This window comes from Lithobates pipiens, unplaced genomic scaffold (genome assembly GCF_037356315.1).
Source record: "Lithobates pipiens isolate NorthernLeopardFrog02 unplaced genomic scaffold, aLitPip1_a1.2 Scaffold_63, whole genome shotgun sequence".
Classification (NCBI taxonomy): Eukaryota; Metazoa; Chordata; class Amphibia; order Anura; family Ranidae; genus Lithobates; species Lithobates pipiens.
Window position 1 is genome coordinate 1,110,398 of NW_027507885.1, and position 14,910 is coordinate 1,125,307.

General features: G+C 50.6%; 1 protein-coding gene across 1 annotated transcript in view; it reads right to left on the reverse strand.

Annotated features, from left to right (window-relative positions):
* Positions 1-1,053: 1,053 nt before the first annotated feature.
* The window catches only part of LOC143958895 (nuclear pore complex protein Nup98-Nup96-like), a 55,995-nt gene continuing 42,138 nt past the window's right edge, over positions 1,054-14,910 (reverse strand). The window contains 12 exon segments of the mRNA XM_077467878.1: positions 1,054-2,940; positions 3,345-3,456; positions 5,428-5,582; positions 5,668-5,909; positions 6,210-6,431; positions 8,211-8,353; positions 9,214-9,357; positions 10,131-10,288; positions 10,396-10,560; positions 10,563-10,664; positions 11,268-11,488; positions 12,289-12,703. Of these exon segments, the coding sequence (XP_077324004.1) occupies positions 2,729-2,940; positions 3,345-3,456; positions 5,428-5,582; positions 5,668-5,909; positions 6,210-6,431; positions 8,211-8,353; positions 9,214-9,357; positions 10,131-10,288; positions 10,396-10,560; positions 10,563-10,664; positions 11,268-11,488; positions 12,289-12,703 (2,291 nt within the window). The 3' untranslated portion in view covers positions 1,054-2,728.

A 14,910-nucleotide genomic window follows, 5' to 3' on the forward strand; every position in this document is an offset into this window, starting at 1 on the left:
TAGGGAAAAAAAGATTATATAAAAAGGAATTGAATTTTAGATTTTTGAGATCCAGAAAGTCCATTTGGATTTAACCAAACCCCAACCTCTGCTCTTACATGGGGGCCACCATGAACACCTTTTGCCAAAAGATGGTCCAATGCTTGAGAGAAAGATCTTTTTCTCTGGATCCTTAGGAATGTATGATCTGAGAAAACAAGGAGACGGAAACTCTTGTAACTCCACTTACCTTTCCCACCGCAAGGGTTTTCTGTGGTAAAACCAACAGACCCAATCTTCACCCTTCATGGTGGGTTCCGTTAAACCTTCAGGAGCCTTTGGATCCTTGGGGAAACCCACAATCCTGGACCCGTATAGCACCACCGCCAGTAAAACTTTATGGCCTTCATACCAAAAAGTACTGGATCCTGGGGTCCAGCTCTCTAAAAAAGAAAAGTGTTACAGGCAAAACCTTGTTTCTTTGGACACGAGGCCCGGATACCATTCAATTCGGCCAAAAAGACACTTTGAATGGACTCGACTGCATGGCTTGCCCCAGCAAGGATTGCTCCAGAGGAGATCAGCACAGAACATCTTCACTCGTGACCAACACCTTAGACACTGGCGAAAAACTGAGGTACTCCCAGTCGTGGGAGGAGTTATATAGGGAGGCAACTTCCTGTTTAGGGTGTGCCAGTGTCCATCGCCTGAAGGTGGACTATAACCCACATAGTAATTACTATGGCTCTGTGTCCCCGTGATGTACATCACAGGCCTTCCCTTTACAATACAACCCCCAACACCCCCCAATCATGTCACAGACCCTCATTTTACTGTTAGGTGGGTGAATGGTTGCCAAGATGGGTGGTCCTAGCAACCAGTCACTGGCTTGATAACTTAAACGATAGGGCAGCTCTCACCACCCATCCCACCTCTAACCCTTTGCCATGCGGAGAAGGGGACAAGAGCGGGGGGGGGTTGTGGAACAGTACACACAGGAGGCAGAATGGCACACCCACAAATCCAGATAAGACCAGAGCTGCCCCCAACATACAGATCACACCAAACTGAAACTGCATTGTAAAGTTTTATTAAAAAGTTCTGAAAACAAAAAAAAACAAAAAAATGAATTTGTATTTATTAATTCTCTTAAAATAAATTTCTCATAACCCATGCATCAACACTAGGCAAACGCACATCACACCAAGCCAGAGGGCGGGGCTCCGACACTTCCACACAGCCGGGGAGAACCGGGAAATTGGGAGGCACTCACACCTAGGGAGACCTTGAGAGTGGGGGTGACACCCTCATAGCAGGGGAGAACCAGAAGATTGGGGGGGTGAAGACACACAGGTTGGGTGATGGGCAACTCACAGCTGGAAAGAGGCGAGTGACAAAAAGGGACTCTCCCGGCCAGGAACATTTGGGTGGCAGCTGGAGGGTCAGGCGATGATCAACTCTCAGCCGGGAGGGTTGGGCGATGGGGTAATGGGGACAGGGGTAATACCCACAGCTGGAGATGGTTGGGTGACCCAGCCATTGAAGGTCAGGTGATGGGCAACTCTCAGCCGGAAGGGTTGGGGAGATGGGTAATGGGGAGGGTTGGGGGATAGGGGTAATACCCATTACTGGAGAGAGTTGGGTAACCCAGCCATCCAGGGTCTGGTGATGGGCAACTCTCAGCCAGGAAGGTTGGGGACAGGGGTAACATTCATATCTGGGCAGACTCAAAATGATAGGCCACCAGCGCCGGGGGGGGTGGGTGTTGAGCGTATCTGGTGACCCTCAGTCTGGCGCTTGGTTCCCTTGAAGTTCCACGGGTTGTATAAAGTCTCTGCCCCCATCAAGGATCAGCAGGCGGTGTGTAGGGGTGGTGTGATGGTCCCCAGTTGCCGGAAGCTGGTCCCCGATAAGAGCTCAGACGCCATACAGCCCAGTACAGGTTTCCTTTAAATTAATCGAGAGGCCCCGACAACCAGAGCGCCCCCCAGCTGCAGGTCACTGGCTGACGACACACCCACACAGGCAATGAGAACAGCAATAGGCCGAGCAAATCAAATGCATCATTGTGACACCCAACCAGAAGCTCCTCCTACTTTGGCAGACGGGTCCGGGAGGTGTGAAGGAAATTCACGCCGGTCCAGGAGAGCCACACAATCCACATAAAAAAACTCTGTACATAGGAAAAGTCTGAATGACTACAACACATACCGACACCCCTTCCCATCATCGACCAATCACAGGAGGACATCATTACAATGATCATTCCTCCCATCACCTCATCTAAGGAGGACGTCATTACAACGTATACAGACATCCCCTCCCATAATCGACCAATCACAGGAGGACGTCATTAAAAGGAGAAGTGGAAGATTTTTTTTACATACATACACACACACACACCAATAAAAATACTCTCCCCCCTCCCCCAGCCCCGGCCTTCTCTACCCACCTACAGGGTGACTGGTATCAATACTACAGGGCCCCAAACTAATGAAGATGTCTCTATTGAAACCAGACACCCGACTGGCACCAGAGGGTGGGCAGAGGGAGAGCCGGCTTTATTTCTATAGGAATCTTGGACTTCTCCTTTAATTTGTGGTTCACATTCAGCAGTCTGCCTGCAGGAAATGGCACCTCCCGGCCTCTGAGCCGGCTCTCCAGGGGGGGAGGGGGAAGGGGGGCTGAAAATACAAAAGGCTTTCCGGAGGAAAAAAAAATAAATCACATGACCAGACAAGGCCGCCCTCTACTGGCTGCGCAAAGTCAGTTCTCTCAAGTAAGACTGTGTGAGACTGCGGAGTTCTTCCATAGCATAGTCCTCTGGCATGGGGAGTCGGCCGATGTGGGGGGCGAGGAGTCTGAGAGGGACTCGCTGGAGGTCGGCTGTGTCGTCAGATTCCGGGGAATGCTGTAAACGAAGGACGACGCGGAGGATGTTGGCGACGCGTTTCGCCATTTCTGGAAAGGAAGAACAAAACTTGGTTAGAAGAGAGTCGGTACGCCGAAGACGCCAAACATTCACCGAGCCAGGTTTCTACTGCCCATTCCCTCCAATGGGAGGAATTTCTGTCCAGCGCTAGAGCAACCCCCTCCCCCCCCCCCCCCAAATAGGTTCAGCACTGCCCCCTCCCAACCCCCCCCCCCCCCCCCCATATGTCCAGCATAGAGATATGGTTTCTACTCGAAGTGCTGAATGACCAGGGACAAAAAATAAAACTTGTACAGGAATCCACCAATAAAGTGAGGGAAGTTCCCTGACATAATAACCCCCCCCCCCCCCATTCCATCATATAATCACCAGGCCCAGGACTTTCCATTGGTGGTTCCAGCTAAACCCAGGATAAGGATTGCCCACCACTTACCGGACTGAGCCAACCTGTCTTTGGATTTGTAGCATTGGATCTGCTCCACCCGGTTACAGACGGAGATTACTTTATTGTGTAACCTCTCCAACTCGTACACCGAACAGTCACTCTACAAGAGAAAAAGAGAAAATCGGTCATCCTTCATCCCCCGGAACCCCCCCCATAACCTCACCCTGAGCCCCACCCGTCACAGAAGAAATTCCCCACAACATCGTTCTGAGCTCCAACCACCACAAAAGATCCATGGTAACCACACCCCAAGTCTCACCTTGCAGCAAAGGTCTCCCATAACCTCACCCTGTGCCCCAATCACCACTGAAGAAGATGCCCGATATTCTCTAGTGATAACCTCACCCAGAGGCCCAATCACCAGAGAACAAACCATAACCTCAGGAGAGGACCAATCACCAGAGAACAAACCATAACCTCAGGAGAGGACCAATCACCAGAGAACATAAATCATATCCTCACCCAGAGGCCCAATCACCAGAGAACAAACCATAACCTCAGGAGAGGACCAATCACCAGAGAACAAACCATAACCTCAGGAGAGGACCAATCACCAGAGAACATAAATCATATCCTCACCCAGAGGCCCAATCACCAGAGAACAAACCATATCCTCACCCAGAGACCCAATCACTAGAGAACAAACCATAACCTCACCCAGAGGACCAATCACCAGAGAACAAACCATAACCTCACAAGAGAATCAATCACCAGAGAATAATCAACCATATCCTCACCCAGAGGCCCAATCACCGGAGAATATCAACCATAACCTCACCCAGAGGACCAATCACCAGAGAACAAACCATAACCTCACCCAGAGGCCCAATCACCAGAGAACAAACCATAACCTCACCCAGAGGCCCAATCACCAGAGAACATAAACCATATCCTCACCCAGAGGCCCAATCACCAGAGGTTATGGTTTGTTCTCTAGTGATTGGGCCTCAGAGAGGGGAGGATGTGGTTTATGTTCTCTGGTGATTGGGCCTCAGAGGGGTGAGAACATAAACCATAACCTCACCCTGAATCCTGCCATCCAGAGAAGATGCACATGCCAGGGGGGCACACCAGTACACATGTGCTAGGTGAAACAGGGTCACTTAGTTTGTAGCTGTCACCCACTCGCAATATATGTACTTCAGGTGGTCGGCAACTGGTACATTTGATAGGAAATTTAGATACTAGGGATAGGCCAAACACCAGCCACCCCCCACCGGTTCGGTTCGTATCTAGAACATGCAAACGGACCGAAAGTTAGCGCAAACATTCAAACACCGTTAAAGTCTATGGGACTCGAATGTGAGAAATAAAAAGTGTGAAGAGTTCCACCCACCACAGAAGATCCAGCTTAAAGTGGCTGTACAAAGCACAAGGTGCAGTCTAGGCATGAAGGTAAAAAAAAAAAAAAAAAAACAACACACCTGTGTGCAACAGCGCCCCCCCGCCCCTATATTTACCTGAGCCGCCCCCCCCCCCCCCCTCATTCAGCAATGTCCAAGAGAGCCTTGCCTTTCCAGGAACTCCAATTTCTGGTTGGCTTTTGGCAGCAGCGGGAGCCATTGGCTCCCACTGCTGTCAATTACAGCCAGTGAGCCAATCTGGAGACGAAGGTGCCGAGCCGCAGCTTTGTGTGTGAATGGACTCCGAGCCACAGGTTGAAAGCGAGCCTGCTTGGGTGACCCCCCCCCCCACAGCAAGCTGCTTGCTGTGGGGGCAACCGGCAGGAAGGAGGAGCTGAGAGCGCCGAACGGGGACCCAAGAAAAGGATCCGGGCTGTTCTATGCAAAACCACTACATAGAGCAGGCAAGTACGATTTATTTATTTTTTTTAAAACAAGACTAGACTATCGCTTTAACCACCCACCAGGGAAGATCCACCATAACCTCAACCTGAGCCCTACCCACCATAGCTTCTCCTAAACTCCATCTCCCAGAGAAGATCCCTCATAACCTCATCCTGAGTTTCACTGACCAGAGAAGAGCCCCTCTCTATAAACCCGCCCCACCCACTGAAGATCCACCTCTTTACCCTCGCCCAACCCCCTCATAACCTGGTCCTGAGCCTCACCTGCCGGATACTGTTCAGCATCTCTATGATAGTGATGTAATCCAAGCAGACCTGTCCTGCCGTATCCCAACCCTGGATGTGGACGCAGTTCTCGGGACGGGACAATTCATCTAAGAAGCTGTGTAGGTAGGAATAATTCTCATTTATGATGGCATCTGGAAGACAAAAAAGGACATTAAAGACACCCTCCCCGGAGACCCGTCTGTACAGAATGCTTAAAGAGGAGGTTGTGGTGCTGACCTGAAGCCAGATGGCGGGAGACCAGCCGGTGACATTGGTTCCAGTGGCCGGCTCTCAGGAGGTAGATGGCCTCTTTGTGTTGGTCTCCTTCTCTCCTGGAACGGATGGCTTTGGCCTCGTGGATCCATTGTGCTGGGATGCAGAGCTTCTCAATCAGGAACTTCTCCTTCATCAGTGACTCCGGAGTCTCTCGTAGGATGCAGTGTCGGTTCAGAAGCTCTCGCAGAGCCGACTCCCGAACACTAAAGAAAGGGAGGAGCCAAGCTGAGCCAAGGTGTGTTCCCAGATTCGAGGAAGAGTCCTCCTTTATTGATAGCAGACAATTCTAATACTGAAGTATCACTTACATGACTAACAGGATTGGCATGAGGACTACTTACAGGGGGTCAGAGATGTGAGGGATGATACGGAGGAATGACATGAGGACTACTTACAGGGGGTCAGAGATGTGAGGGATGATACGGAGGAATGACATGAGGACTACTTACATGGGATCAGGGATGTGAAGGATGATACGGAGGAATGACATGAGGACTACTTACATGGGGTCAGGGATGTGAAGGATGACAAAGACGGCCCACTCCCACAGCCCCACATTCTCCAGCTGAGCGGCATAGCTGGTGTGCAGCACTCCCTGGCTCTGCGCTGACAGGTGGGTGTAATTTAAGGCCTGTAGTACCATCCAGAGGTGCCAGCTGAGACGATAGTCCAAGGGGTCAGAGGTGATACTTCGGGGGTCTAAGAGCTGGCGGAGGTCGTAAGACCTACACAGAGGAGAGACACAAGATGAAAACCCCAATTATATAGACAGAGAAAGGCCAGTAACCACAAAATATCCCTGGTAACCACATCTGAGCCTCATCTCACAGGGATGGTCCCCCATAACCTCATCCTGAGCCCCACCTACCACTGAAGATCCCCAAAAACCCAATCCTGAGCGCCAATCACCAGAGAAAATCAACCATGACCTCACCCTGAGCCCCAATCAGCAGAGAGAATATTGCTGCGAGTGTGGTACGGAATTTTCATTAAGATCTCAGTGTTTTATTTCTCAGTGCCTCCAACCTTACGGTAAATCAGTATGGACCACAATCCTTGAGTTCAAAAATTTTCTTACCACTATATAAATATCGCCCAACAAAAAATGAATAAGTAAATAATTTCACCTAATTAACAAGTATATTAATATAATGTCATACAGAACTGGAATGTCCGGCGATATTTCACACACATTATTAAAACATCAACACAGCAATGAACAATGTATCTAAATATAACAATTTAATCAGGGAGCCCAAATTGGTCTGTTGGAAGAATATGTGCGGAGATTCACGCTTTACATTCAAGAACACAATATCCCTGGTCACTCGGGGAAACGGTCCTCTGAATTTCTCCAGACGGAAGGAATCCAAAGTACGTCTCACGGATTCAACAGAAAAACAATTTAAAATAAATATTAAACCAACAGAGCTTCTAAAATTAAATGTGACAATACTCCTCTCCCTGGGAGCACAGAAATGTAAATGGATGTAAACAAGTTTGTCTGAATTCCCCTAATCACGGCTACAATCAAATCATACACAACCCAGACAATCAATGTCAATACATGAACTATAAAATATAATCCCTACAATTGAGAGAAAAGATAACTAGGATTTGCATGATCTGTATCTTACCAACAGCTTAAAAAGGGGAAGATGTCCGCCAATCTCTCAGTACATGGAGTGGTTCCAGTCACCAGGTCCAGCAAGATGGGGAGTGGTCAAATATCAGCAGACTTCTTGATCTTATGGGGGGGGGGGGGGGGGGGGTGGTATCTGGTGTGTAGGGCTTTGATCCCTTCCTTGGGGTCCTCACATTACTTTATACCATCTTGGGACAATAAGCTCATAAAATTATCATAAGCTCAGCCCAAAAAGTTTGGCTCACTCGCCACTGGTTGGTGAATTCTAATGACTTACCTGGTAAATTTAGGCAATATCTTCAGCCACTAGGTGTGTGAGGACAGAAAATGTGTTCTAAACTTATTTGTTAAAAGAAAGAATGTTTTCTTTTATAATGGGTATTTAGCTATATTTTGGGGCTCTCTCTCTCATATATATATATATATATATATATATATATATATATATGTATCTATATATATGTATCTATATCTCTCTCTGTGATGGTCTACGAGACAGCTTGAGTCAACATTGGGGTTGACTAAGGAGACAAGTTCACCCTTTGACACAATCGTTTTTTTACCCACCTTTTCTTCAAAGTGGAAGTAAACCCCTCTATCGTTTTCAGTCAAGGAAGCTGCCATCTTGGCCTTAATTCTTCAACTGCCATAATGCTGCACATGTGATCAGTTATGACACCAGCCATTGGATGGTTTGAAAGTTTGGTTGAGAGCACAACCAATGTGAAAGTTAGCATTTCCGGCATGTGTTTTTTGAAACTGGGTTTACTCCCGCTTTAATTTGAAGGAATCTCATAGGACGGAAGTTGGATAAAAGTGACCGGGCCAAGTCTACTCTACAACACAAGGCGCCTCTCACCTGTCACTGTACAGCTTCAGAAGGTGGAAGCAGACATCTCTCTGCATAGATGGTGGGAAGGTTTCAGACTCCATAGCAAGGTCAGCGTTCTCCAGGTATGAAGGCAGAGGGTAGGATGCATAGCACTGCCCCTCATCTGACACCTGGGGGAGGAGGGAAAAAAAAAAAAAAAGGAAAGAAAAAGAGCAGTCCATCAGTCCCGTTATCTGGCAGTCAGTAGAAGGAGGAGGAGGAGGAGCAGTCAGTCCCGTTATCTGGCAGTCAGTAGAAGGAGGAGGAGGAGGAGCAGTCAGTCCCGTTATCTGGCAGTCAGTAGAAGGAGGAGGAGGAGGAGCAGTCAGTCCCGTTATCTGGCAGTCAGGAGGAGGAGGAGGAGCAGTCAGTCCCGTTATCTGGCAGTCAGTAGAAGGAGGAGGAGGAGGAGCAGTCAGTCCCGTTATCTGGCAGTCAGTAGGAGGAGGAGCAGTCAGTCCCGTTATCTGGCAGTCAGTAGGAGGAGGAGCAGTCAGTCCCGTTATCTGCAGTCAGTAGAAGGAGGAGGAGTCAGTCCCGTTATCTGGCAGTCAGTAGAAGGGGAGGAGTCAGTCCCGTTATCTGGCAGTCAGTAGAAGGGGAGGGGTCAGTCCCGTTATCTGGCAGTCAGTAGAAGGGGAGGAGTCAGTCCCGTTATCTGGCAGTCAGTAGAAGGGGAGGAGTCAGTCCCGTTATCTGGCAGTCAGTAGAAGGGGAGGAGTCAGTCCCGTTATCTGGCAGTCAGTAGAAGGGGAGGAGTCAGTCCCGTTATCTGGCAGTCAGTAGAAGGGGAGAGTCAGTCCCGTTATCTGGCAGTCAGTAGAAGGGGAGGAGTCAGTCCCGTTATCTGGCAGTCAGTAGAAGGGGAGGAGTCAGTCCCGTTATCTGGCAGTCAGTAGAAGGGAGGAGTCAGTCCCGTTATCTGGCAGTCAGTAGAAGGGGAGGAGTCAGTCTTGTTATCTGGCAGTCCGTGTCAATGGAGAACTGCTACCTGAAAAGCCTCCTCATATTTTTGTAGTGCCTGGGCGATGGAGGCGGTAGGTGGGAGCATGTACCAGAGGTGAACAGCCAACGCTCGCTTCCAGTCCAGCTGTGAGCAGACGTTGATAGATTTCTTATCAGATGATTGCCATACCTAGGGGGGGAGGGGGAGAGAACACACTCATGGTTACATTGGATTGGCAGAACAAGTGCAGCACCGAGCTTTCACCAAGTCCTCATTTACGTTCCCCTTCCTGTACAGGATGACTACAGAAGATCTAGGAGGGTGAGGGAAATGATTTGGGACATCTTTCCTTGTAGATTTATCCCCAGAAGCCTGCCTTGTGACCACCGGGCATTGTGAGCAGAGACCCGCCCGGGGATAGGGACGCACCGCTCTAAAAAAAGGGGGAGACCCGCCCGGGGATAGGGACGCACCGTACTAAAAAAAAGGGGAGACCCGCCCGGGGATAGGGACGCACCGTACTAAAAAAAGGGGAGACCCGCCCGGGGATAGGGACGCACCGTACTAAAAAAGGGGAGACCCGCCCGGGGATAGGGACGCACTGCTCTAAAAAGGGGGAGACCCGCCCGGGGATAGGGACGCACCGTACTAAAAAAAGGGGAGACCCGCCCGGGGATAGGGACGCACCGTACTAAAAAAAAGGGGAGACCCGCCCGGGGATAGGGACGCACCGTACTAAAAAAAGGGGAGACCCGCCCGGGGATAGGGACGCACCGTACTAAAAAAAGGGGAGACCCGCCCGGGGATAGGGACGCACCGTACTAAAAAAGGGGAGACCCGCCCGGGGATAGGGACGCACTGCTCTAAAAGGGGGGAGACCCCGCCCGGGGGTGGGGACACACCCTACTAAAAAGAGACCCGCCCATGGATGGGAAAGCGCCACTCGGAAGGCCTGTACTTACTGCAGTGCCAGATAAGAGCACATAGACCTTCAGCCTCTCCTCCTGGATGAAGCGGTCCACCTGCTGCTTCTGCCAATCCTCCAGCTGCATACGCATCAGTTCCTGTAGATGCTGACTGCCCACCAACTGTGACAACATCATAGAGAGCCGATGGTCCCCTGCAAAGACATCACACAGCTAGGAAAAGAAGCCTCTGCTGTCCACAAACACACACAGCGCCCCTTAATGAATAAAGAGGTTATATGTACACACGCCAAGCACTCACCAGATCTCTGCGCCAGCCGACATGCCTCACTGATACGGCAGCCGGTCAGGTAGCTGAAGACGGCCTCGATGGGACGTTCCTTTTGGTGCATCACCACCTCCGACTCAATGCGATCAACCGCTGTTTCAGCCAACCAATGGGAGAAGGCCTTCCTGCGCTGTATCTCTCTACATACTGGTTGGTTTCATCTAAGCTGGCCTCCAGGTCCCGCAGCTGGCCCCACAATGCCTTGCACATGGTCCATGTTAGGCACCACTGTTTTACCACAGCTGTACGGAGCAAAAAAAAAAAAAACAAACAAAAAAGAAGGAGCACATTAGGCGGAGCGTAAACACCCTCCGTTCACCAATAGGCGGAGCGTAAACACCCTCCGTTCACCCAATAGGCGGAGCGTAAACACCCTCCGTTCACCCAATAGGCGGAGCGTAAACACCCTCCGTTCACCCAATAGGCGGAGCGTAAACACCCTCCGTTCACCCAATAGGCGGAGCTTAAACCCTCCGTTCACCCAATAGGCGGAGCGTAAACCCTCCATTCACCCAATAGGCGGAGCGTAAACCCTCCATTCACCCAATAGGCGGAGCGTAAACCCTCCATTCACACAGTATGGTATATAAGCTTTAGACCTTAGACGCAAAGACCGGTGTGTATTTAGGACCTAAAAACCGACTAACTGAACAATCCCCGAATCCCCAGCTTCGCCCCCCCCCCCCCAACCAATCCCTAGTCACCAGACATTCTCCCCCCCATTACTGATCAAACCCTGGGTCCCCAGCACCCATGCAATGTATCGATCATTTAACATCCTTATCACGGAGACCAGCCAAGTCTTCTGACATCATAGAATGGTCAGCCTCAACGGTTCTACTTACTTTCCATCTCTGAAGGCTCCTGACACTCTTCACTGACCCATCCGGCGTAGTCATGAATGGCAGCAAAGCCAGGGTTGGGTATAATGAGAGGACATGGGTCAGGCTTTATGGTGCTGTTCTTCAGCTCGATCTCCAGTGGGATCAGATAAGACTGAAGATCTTTCCCCTTCTCCTCCAAACTCAGCTTCTCCAGGTGGACTTTAAACAGAGATTCCATAAGTCTGAGGAAACAGATGGAGGAGATTGGTCACTAGCGCCTTACACAGGAAAATCCAGGAGGTTGGGTGATCTGGAACGGACACCCTACCCTGGAGTTTGCTAGATCATGCAGGTAGTAGACATTACAGCCCCAAACCCCCCCATTACATGCAGGTAAAGTCCTTCCTAGTCATTAGGCTACAGTGACCAATCCAGATGTGGCCCTTCTCTACCTCATCAGGCCAGGATATCAGGACTAAGTCCATACAAAAGGAAATCTTGGGAGACAACCATCATCACCTGAAGACACGAAAACCTGAGGCTTTATGTCTGGGCGGGGATGCCCACCTTTGATTTGTCAGTGTTCCATTGACCTGAAGGTGGCAGCATAACCCAAGTAGTCTGGAATATTAACTCCTGTGTCCAATGATGTACCATAAAGAAAAATAAACCTTGCTCAAGGAACACTTAGCAACCTTTAGGGGTATCCCGGTCCAATCAATATAGATGGAGGTATATCAACTGATTTCTCCTCTAATGACCCAACATCTGGCGCCTTCTCCTGTGTGAGTCATTATAAAATGAAGGTCCATCAATGGAGTCCTTGTCTAATGACACAACATCTGGAGTATTCTCCTGGGCAGGCCATCATGGGTAATACAACTATAAAAAGAATAAACTCCTCCCATTTTTGCTCATGTATTCCCATAAACAAGCCACACTGGAGAGGTTTACCTTCTACGTATAATTCATCATCAAGGGGTGCATGTGCATTGTAACCCCCCACCAGAACATGGCCCTCTTGGCCTTCATGGACACTTACGATTTGGCAGGGACTGGTTTGGGCAGAAATCCATAGTCCAAATTCCCATGTTTGTCGGTTTTCTCCACCATGCTGGACTCGCTGACGACCTTCCCGCTGTGAGCCAAAGTCCAGTTGGGCCCCCAACCAACCCGGAACGACCGTCCCATAAACAGGCCCATGTCAATCAACATCCTGCCCCGGCCAGTGCACACGGACTTCTTGAGGGGTACTAGGCCTTGCTGCCTTTGGGTCCCCACAGTCTTCAGCTGTATTTCTGGGGCAGGAGATGGCATCAGGAAGGAGGGGGCTAGGAGGCCCAGACCGGGCCACGGGGCCCCCATGGAGGCCGATGAAGATTGACGAGGACTTTGACCAGACTCACTCTGTTTGAGTAACGAGGATCCGGTGAAGCGGGACTGCAGGAGACCTCCAACTGGGAAGAGAAGATAGATTATAAAACACTGCAAGAGCCAACAATCAGATAGAAACCATTACAAACTCCTCTCCACTTCTGCTTCCTACAAGTCTAGGAGCTCCTTCCCTACAGGAGGTTAACCATTTTGCTGCCAGGTCTGTACAGCGTATGGACCTACAGCACTGCTTCAAGATGGCCAGGTCCATACGCCGTACAAAGCCTGTCCCCCGCATGCCAAGGTTCTGGGTGGAATCCTGGACTCTGGATGTGGGCCCGAAAGGACACTTCAATCAGTGTCCAAAATCTTTCCGCCTCAACCTGTCCAAAAAAAAAACCTCCTTTCCAACCAATGACACCACTAAGCTCCTAATCCACTCCCTGGTCATCTCTCACCTCCAATACTGAAACCCTCCTCATTGGCTTGCCTTACATACTGGTCTCCATTCAGCATCCACAACCCCTCTGCCAATCCCTCCCTCCACAGGTCTCCACCCCCCTCTGCCAATCCCTCCACTGGTCTCCATTCAGTGTCCTCCACCCCTCTCTGCCAATCCCTCCACTGACCTCCATTCAGTGTCCTCCACCCCTCTCTACCAATCCATCCACTGGTCTCCATTCAGTGTCCTCCACCCCTCTCTACCAATCCCTCCACTGACCTCCATTCAGTGTCCTCCACCCCCCTCTACCAATCCCTCCACTGACCTCCATTCAGTGTCCTCCACCCCTCTCTGCCAATCCCTCCACTGACCTCCATTCAGTGTCCTCCACCCCTCTCTACCAATCCCTCCACTGACCTCCATTCAGTGTCCTCCACCCCCCTCTACCAATCCCTCCACTGACCTCCATTCAGTGTCCTCCACCCCCCTCTACCAATCCCTCCACTGACCTCCATTCAGTGTCCTCCACCCCTCTCTGCCAATCCCTCCACTGGTCTCCATTCAGTGTCCTCCACCCCTCTCTACCAATCCCTCCACTGGTCTCCATTCATTGTCCTCCACCCCTCTCTACCAATCCCACCACTGACCTCCATTCAGTGTCCTCCACCCCTCTCTACCAATCCCTCCACTGACCTCCATTCAGTGTCCTCCACCCCTCTCTACCAATCCCTCCACTGACCTCCATTCAGTGTCCTCCACCCCTCTCTACCAATCCCTCCACTGACCTCCATTCATTGTCCTCCACCCCTCTCTACCAATCCCTCCACTGACCTCCATTCAGTGTCCTCCACCCCTCTCTGCCAATCCCTCCACTGACCTCCATTCAGTGTCCTCCACCCCTCTCTACCAATCCCTCCACTGACCTCCATTCAGTGTCCTCCACCCCTCTCTACCAATCCCTCCACTGACCTCCATTCACTGTCCTCCACCCCTCTCTACCAATCCCTCCACTGACCTCCATTCAGTGTCCTCCACCCCTCTCTACCAATCCCTCCACTGACCTCCATTCAGTGTCCTCCACCCCTCTCTACCAATCCCTCCACTGACCTCCATTCAGTGTCCTCCACCCCTCTCTACCAATCCCTCCACTGACCTCCATTCAGTGTCCTCCACCCGTCTCTACCAATCCATCCACTGGTCTCCATTCAGTGTCCTCCACCCCTCTCTACCAATCCCTCCACTGACCTCCTTTCAGTGTCCTCCACCCCTCCCTACCAATCCCTCCACTGACCTCCATTCAGTGTCCTCCACCCCTCTCCACCAATCCCTCTACTGACCTCCATTCAGTGTCCTCCACCCCTCTCTGCCAATCCCTCCACTGACCTCCATTCAGTGTCCTCCACCACTCTGCCAATCCCTCCATTCAGTGTCCTCCACCCCTCTCTGCCAATCCCTCCACTGACCTCCATTCAGTGTCCTCCACCCCTCTCTACCAATCACCCGAATTGTCCACAATTCTGCCCCCAGCTACATCGCTAGCCTAGTCTCAAAATGCCAACCAAATCTTTATTTTCGGTCCTCCCAAGACTACCTGTTCTCTAGTTCAGTTGTCACCTTCCCTCAGGCTTGCCTCCAGGACTTTTCCTGAGCCTCTCCCATCCTATGGAACTCCCTACCCCAATCTGTTCGATTATCTTCTACTCTGCTTGCTTTTAGGCAATCCCTGAAAACCCTCCTCTTCAGAGAAGCCTATCCTGCCCCCCACAGGGACCTTTTACAAACTCTGAGGGCTGTAAGGGAAAACAGAAAAATTGCAAAAATGGTCTGGCCACCTGAGCATAAAAGTGG